At 41.0% G+C, this 7,752-nt stretch overlaps 1 protein-coding gene across 3 annotated transcripts; it reads right to left on the bottom strand.

The window, feature by feature from the left end:
- Positions 1-261: 261 nt before the first annotated feature.
- On the bottom strand, positions 262-7,108 carry rab1a (RAB1A, member RAS oncogene family). Of its 3 annotated transcripts, XM_014129441.3 has the most exons (7): positions 6,939-7,108; positions 6,626-6,712; positions 3,372-3,444; positions 3,131-3,226; positions 2,924-3,019; positions 2,697-2,828; positions 262-1,715 (listed from the first exon to the last, which is right to left on the bottom strand). In XM_014129441.3, the coding sequence occupies exons 2-7, from the start codon at positions 6,637-6,639 to the stop codon at positions 1,521-1,523; spliced, it is 606 nt and encodes a 201-aa protein (XP_013984916.1). In that variant the 5' UTR covers positions 6,640-6,712; positions 6,939-7,108; the 3' UTR covers positions 262-1,520. The 3 variants fall into 3 exon arrangements, with proteins under 3 accessions (XP_013984916.1, XP_082813657.1, NP_001134795.1); XM_082957531.1 differs by having other exon boundaries at positions 6,626-7,101; NM_001141323.2 differs by lacking the exons at positions 2,697-2,828; positions 6,939-7,108 and having other exon boundaries at positions 383-506; positions 2,951-3,019; positions 6,626-6,868.
- Between the last annotated feature and the right edge of the window lie 644 nt (positions 7,109-7,752).

The raw sequence follows: 7,752 nt of genomic DNA, 5'->3' as shown, positions 1-7,752 counted from the left end.
TAAGGCACGTAACCCTAATTGCTGTGCTGAACAATGGGCAGTTCAATACCTCTGTCAAATAAATCTGTTATGTGTGTATTTGATCTGGATAAGAGCGTCTGCTAGAGCCGCCCCTGGCTAGTACTATAATAATGAGGTATGTTCTCTGACACCAACCAGAGGTTGCCCATATAGTATATTATAGGGAACATGTAAAGCTGTGATGGTACAGCAGCATTCTGAATTGATGTGAGGTCAAATGATATGCTCAAGTATTGGACATGCCTTAAATCCTTCTGTTTATAGCCAGTTTCCACTCCAGAAAGAACCAAATGCTGTCAGCCTTTGGTTATGCACTCAATCATTAGGTAACAACAACAACAACAACAACAACAACATAATTGATTACACACATTCTAGTTTAGAAAACAGAGAATCAAAAACAGACACAGTAATAACATCACAGTAATAAAACCACCATGTAATAATAGTATCATTTAGCAATGATTAAATCAGACATTAAAGATGTGGACACCATGATTGCAGGTTTCCATTTACCACGTGGTCACCAGGTTGCGAAAATTGTTTTACTTCACCATGTCCTCTCCTTTTCCTCAACAGCAGCCCTATTTCTACCTATATAGTGTTTGTGCGCACGGGCCCAATGATGTCTAAATCTGATTTCGGACAGAAAGATGATACAAATTGACTTTGTCCATAAAGGACTGCCTTATTTGTCACAATGAGTCTCTTATTTCACATTGTCACCATCAACAGTCAGCAGTGTGACCAGGAACCATGAAGGTTACAAAGGATATTATAAACTGGGTAGTTCGAGCCCTGAATGCTGATTGGCTGATAGCCGTGGTATATCAGAACATATACCATGGGTATGCCAAAACATGTATTTTTACTGCTCTAAATACATTGGTAACCAGTTTATAATAGCAGTAAGACACCTCTGGTGTTTTTGATTTATGGCCAATATACCATGGCTGAGCGCTGTGTCCAGGCACTCCGCGTTGCCTCGTGCATAAGAACAGCCCTTAGCCGTGGTATATTGTCCATATACTACACCTCCCCGGGCCTTATTACTTAAGTAATATAGTCAACCATAGTTGAAAGAACATCCATGATTTCTTTCAATCACACTATATATGTGTGTGTGTGTGTGTGTGTGTGTGTGTGTTTGTGTGTTAAAAAAAATGTCTGTGATTCATATAATGAGACAGAAAGTGCTGGATTAGTTACAATGATCAGTTATGCCTTACAATGCCAACCACATTTTTTTAAATTAAGATATTTTCACTTCTGTGCATATCGGTGAAAAAAATAGAAAAAAAGGAGTGGACTATTCCTTCGGCACAAAACTTTCTTACTCACTCACTCACGGGCATTGGTCAAGAGGTAAAAAATGTCAGTCAGTTCTTGAAGATCCCACCACCATATTTTCCTGTTCTGTCAGAAGCACCCCAAATTCAACCCAATACTGTTACTTTACTCATGGGCCTCTGGGGGTGAGAGGAGAGGGCAGGACAGTCCTAACAGCATCCTCCCCCAGTCTGCCTCACTGGGGTGCTATCAATCTTCAGGTTGTGCTTCTCTCCTCCTGCCGTGGCCCCGGGCCCCATGCGCTTCTTAATCTCAGCTGCCATGGTCATGAAGGATTGCTCCACGTTAGTTGCGTCCTTCGCACTGGTCTCCAGGAAGGGGATGGATAGGGAGTCAGCAAATTCCTGTTTGAGGAGAGAGACAGGTCAATCACCAGTCTGACTGCAGTAGTAGGGTGCCTCCATTGCAAGTAATACAGTGTGTCCCAAGGGTTGATAATGGAGCATGTCGACCAGGGCATAAAATGAACACCCGTCAAATGCAGGTAGATTTAGGTATTGGCGGGTAGGAATGTCTATTTCCCCAGCCATGCTGACGAGTAGTCAATTTGCAGGGTTCTGCAATGCGATTGTTACATTCACAAATAAAAAAGTGTGAAAAGTCAAGTATGAAAAATGCCCGCAGTAGCTGTTTTCAAAGTATTTCTGCATTTTGTTTTATAGCTGCTAATTGGGAAAATAAATAAGAATCCTATACCCCTCACGCAGCAACATTGCCTTGCAGGGGAGCTGTGCACACACTGAGTGAAGTGCTGATAGATTCATTTTGAGGCGCTGTGCACAGGCATAAAAGCTGGTCTAATTTATCCCAAAAAATCTACAAAGTGAGACTTAGTCCTCAAGCTTGTTTGTTTTTCAATGTTAGTTTGATTCTGCTGCTTCAACTGATAGCGAAGACACACTCTAGTCAGATCCAAAATCTCACAGACACACGACACTACTCAGGTGGCCCTGTTACCACGGTAAAGTCCCGCCCTTAAAGGTGCAGATAAAAATTGAGTCTGATATTTTGATTTAAAAGACTCACGTCACAAAAAATGAAATGAAATTTAGCAATATACCATATCACTTACATTTCTTGTTTTAGAAACATTACAAAGCATGGTGATCTGTTTTTTTGTGTGTTTATGGCCCCCAAAAAATTGACTGGTGAAACAATTTGAGTGGCTGGTATATTTTTTTCATTTTCCGTGCCACAGTGGCTGGTAGACAAAAAGTACATTTTAGGCCCTAATGTAAACTACAACAAACTAAGGCTACAGAGTATAATACACCCAAATACTGTGATTAATCTGTATGAGAGTCCACGTTTTTTTGAGGACTCACCTTGGCTGTCGTGTAGTCTACTACCTTCTTGGTGGTGAGGTCACACTTGTTACCCACCAGCAACTTGTTGACATTCTCGCTGGCATAGCGGCCAATCTCCTGCAGCCACTGCTTTATATTGTTGTAAGACTCCTAGAAAGAGAAAATACCTCAGTTACGTGTTGTCAATAAATGCAGGTTGACTCATAGATGTTAATTCATCTTCTTTGTGGAGGGGCGTCACTAACCTGATCTGTTACATCATAGACAATGATGATACCATGGGCTCCTCTGTAATAGCTGGAGGTGATGGTGCGAAACCGCTCCTGACCAGCGGTGTCCCACTAAAGACAATAAATATATATATATATGTTAGTTAACACACTACATGGTTGAAAGCATGTACTGCAATTAAACTTCCCAGGACAGCTGCCAGAGCTGCAGACTCAACTCACAATCTGTAGTTTGATGGTCCTGCCATCCAATTCAATAGTTCGGATTTTGAAGTCCACGCCGATGGTGCTTATGAAACTTTCCGTGTAGGTGTCATCCTGAAATGCATAATAAAAAATTAAAAACACATAGCTTTAATCAACAAATGGACACACAAATGGACACACATTATCCATCCAAACGTTGATGTAAAGCTGAACACTGATCAAAATGCCAGTAACACTGAACACTGATAGTTCTTACCGCAAATCGAAGCAGGAGGCAAGACTTGCCCACCCCTGAATCACCAATCAGAAGCAGCTTGAACAGGTAGTCACTAGGGGGAAACCAGGTTAGGGAACATTAAATAACAGACTAACAAATCGATTCTATCAAGCCCCCAGCATTGACTTTCATCTGGGTCTCTGGGGAGTTAGGCTAAGTTCATATGCAATGCTGTCATTTCCATCTGAAATTAGCTATGTTATTATAGCTACAGTTGCAAGGGTGTGCAAAGAAATGTCAAAGAGGAAAATGTAAATTATAAACTTGGTGGGTTGAGCCCTGAATGCTGATTGGCTGACAGCCGTGGTATGTCAGACCTTATCCAACGGGTGGGTCTAATCCTGAATGCTGATTGGTTAAAAGAGCATTCCAGCCGGTGTCTATTCCACAAGTTACTACCGGCTAAATCTATGACGTTAAAATGCCTATTTACTCTGTTCTATCTGACAGCGCAATCCACTGTCTCATCAGCCCAGGCAGGGAAGTTATAAACTTGATCTACACCATAAAAAGCATCTAGACATTATCTCACACTATCTCACACTTCTTTTAGACTAACATTTAGTTTTCAACAGCTGAGATTTGTATAAACCTTGCTGTCAGTCTCTCTGACATTTACAACATTGTTTCAATATTCAAAATCGATCTCCAACTGTCCCACAGTACTGAACCTGTAGGGGTCGGGAGTCGGGACGAGAGAGGCAGGCAGCATTTCTCAGCCAGTCAAAATCATGAATCAGCTGGCATCACTTTTTATGGATATATACAAAGTAATGTCAATTGAAACAAGGTCAATCGAAACGAAGTGCAGTTAGTTTGCAGTGTTTCCAGCTTCAGTTTGAGGTGATTGTGTTAGCTGTGTTGTTGGCTAGCTCCTCTGAACAACAGTGTCCTAACGAGAGAGCACATTTTCTATGCCAGGCGAAATTGTGCCTCATTAGCTCATTGTTATAGATGTATCCAAATAAATGTCACTAGAAAACAGCTTAAACAAATGCAGCTACTGTTGTTATTCTGTCTGCACTGTTTGACGTGACTAAGTTAGCAGTAGTTGTCTAGATAGCAAGGGATAAGAACGTTGCCAGCCAATACGGCAATGTAACATTTAGAATGAACGACTGGGTCGCGTCCATAGATACAGAACAAAAAGACTGAACGACTGGGTCGCAGCTCTGGCAACCGAACCAATAGAACGAACGACCAGCCGGCTTGGTAACAACCCTAGATTTGTTTCAGGACTACACCTTGTGGAAGGATGAAATAGTATGAATAAATTCATCAAATGAACATCAATCATTATTTGAATATGTTGGAAACCCCTTGTATAAAAGTGATAATACCCGCGAAGCCGGGGTTTGGAGGATATATTGGTCCCATCACCGGCTTCGAGGGCATTATCACTTAATTATAAACTGGGTGTTAGAGCCCTGAATGCTGATTGGCTGACAGCCGTGGTATATCAGACCGTATACCACTGGAATGACAAAATATTTATTTTTACTCTTCTAATCATACTGATAACCAGTTTATAATAGCAATTCGTCGTGCCTAAGAACAGCCCTTAGCCATGGGGGCTATATTGGCCATATACCACACCCCCTCGTGTCTTATTGCTTAAGTATACCACGGGTATGACAAAACATGTATTTTTACTGCTCTAATTGCGTTGGTAACCTGAGTGGCGCAGCGGACTAAGGCACTGCATCTCAGTGCAAGAGTCTTCACTACAGACCCTGGTTCGATTCCAGGCTGTATCACATCCGGCCGTGATTGGAAGTCCCATAGGGCGGCGCACAATTGGCCCAGCGCCATCTGCGTTTTGCCTGGGTAAGCAATCATTGTAAATAAGAATTTGTTCTTAACTGACTTGCCTGGTTGAATAAAGGTTAAATAGAAAAAACTAATAATAATAAAATAGCAATAAGGCACCTCGCAGGTTTGTGATATATGGCCAATATACCAAGATGCAAAGTGGAGTGCCTGGATACCTTACATGCTGACCAGACCGGTCACATCGCAAAATACATTTTGAAATCCATGTTATTCAATTATTGCACCCACACTGCTCACGCCCGCCAACGAGTGTCTGTGTTGCCAAGGGCTAAAATAGAAGTCATTCCTATTTCTGACGCAGATCACGCTGCAAGTCCTGCCTCTCCCATCGCCTCATTGGTTTATAGAAGCAGGTATCCATGTGCCATCTCCTCATTGGTTATACCCACGTGGGTGATTGAAAGACTAACTGTTTTGCCGGTTGTCTGGTAATACTATGAAAGTGTAGATGCCAATCACCATATAAGTTCAAAGATGAAAAAGCCTGGAATGAGGAGAGATGACTAGAAATGATTCGGTTGGCCGTTTTATGTGTGGATTAATTGTCGGAGAAGAGGACCTTGTGCATTTCAGGTAAAATAACAACTCAATGTTTATATCCCAGGACAAATTTGCTAGCAACAGCAAGCTAGCTAAATATGACAAATTAGCTAGGAAGTGCAAGCTAACTAGCTAAATTGCCATACATGTTTAATGCTTTTCGACCTGTCCCCAAATTAATGTCATTGGTTCAGAGTTTGTTTTGATATTTTAACCTGCGTGTCGTGATCGCGTTTGGTGTAGGGGGACAAAATACATTTATGCACGATAGCGCACCCGGTTTGGGTTCCGTGTTAGCCGTGGTTTATTGGCCATATATACACACACCTCCTCGTGCATTATTGCTTAAATATAGAACTTAGCAAGAGACGCATAGTTCATCCAACTAACTAGATCAACAATCTTATATATTGTTTTGTCAGCATAGCTTTTGCTATGATCATGACATTGTACCAAAACAACCCGATATGGCAGATGTTCGGCACAAAACAGAGCGAGCTAGTACGTAAACAAAAGATGACGCAGCGATTTGTGATTTAACTATCAACAAGCAAACAGTAGCTAGTTAGCTAGCTACATTTGTATTCACTCAGAAAAAAATCTTTTTTTTGTGTGCTGTTAGCTACTGTAACTAGCTATGTATTTAAGGTCTCTTGTTTTACTTGTGTATTTTGTTTTGCGGTAGACGTGTTTGATGTACTGTAGTGATGTCAATTGTTAATTTGTATAACGAATATTTGTACCTGATATTTGTAATTTGTACTTGGTATAAAACATTTTTAAATGCTTGTTACATCATCCGGTGTTATTAGATATGGAGCTAACAAAATCAACACCTAAACATCACCAACTTTACTCACTATTCAGGATTCATGGTGTCCGAAATCTGTGTTTTCTTGGCCCTTGTCTGGGTCACACACTCATCTTCTTGGTAGCTAGCTGCGTTGCTATCGTAGTAGGAAAGAAGACTTGTTGTTGTAGTTAGCTAACGTTATTGTACAGTAAATAGCTTAGCTAACGTTAGCTTACCAAACAACGTTTGGCAAATGGTTCTGCAATTTCACGAGCCAAAATGTTTTGTATAGCGTGTTGGTTAGGTAAGTAACTTAAGTGTTCGGTGACTAACCTATTTAGCTAGAATTAGTGTTGCTAGGTAAACATAGCTTTGTTTACCTTGTTGTTCTCGCTTTACTTGTTGCTTACTTGTCATCATCCCTAGCCTTTTGCGCATGTCAGTGAGTGATGACGTTAAATCGTTTTCCTACACAGATTGGAAATGTAGTTTAGCCAAAGCCCTTCTGAACGTCCTTCTTTTCCCCATCGCAGTTAAGCCAAAACCACGCCCCGTTATTCAGAGGGGCGTTCTAAAACGCTTTGAGCGCTCTCCAAGTCCGGAAGTGAATATCACGTAGCGCGAAATTTCAGTCACTGATTAATAATATTTGCCCATGTTTCAAGATTGAAAAATACAATAACATAATGTCGTGGACCGAGCTAGCCATTAACGCTCAGACAGATTCACAATGACTGTAGCATAGCGTATTCGACTGAATGATTAGCTAATAAATATTTGAAAAAATTATGAATAAGCATATGATTTGACCTGATAATAGACTACTAATGATAATATATCAATTTAAAATACCGAGCTAGTAACGTTAACTTAGCTTACCTTCAATTGAGGGAATTCAGCAGAGTTCTCCGAGACATTTTTACAACTCATTGAAACTCTGAAAATAAATACATGGGCAAATATTACCAAACATGATAATAATAGGCCTGCTTTACGGTAGGCAGCTAATTGTCCAATTACACTTTCCAGCCTTAGGTCACTGTTTCTGCGCTGATTGCCTGTGAGTGAGACAACGCTAGCTAGCCAATGGGAGCGTAGTAGAACGTCTCTCTGAATAACGGGGCGTGGTTTTGGCGTAACTGCGTTGGGGAAAAAATAAATACGCGGTTCACGTCAGCAGGGCTCAACTATGGC

This window comes from Salmo salar, chromosome 11 (assembly GCF_965601325.2).
Source record: "Salmo salar chromosome 11, fSalSal1, whole genome shotgun sequence".
In the NCBI taxonomy this organism is placed as follows: domain Eukaryota; kingdom Metazoa; phylum Chordata; class Actinopteri; order Salmoniformes; family Salmonidae; genus Salmo; species Salmo salar.
Note: the sequence above shows the minus strand (reverse complement) of the source record. Positions and strands in the feature narration are given on the sequence as shown.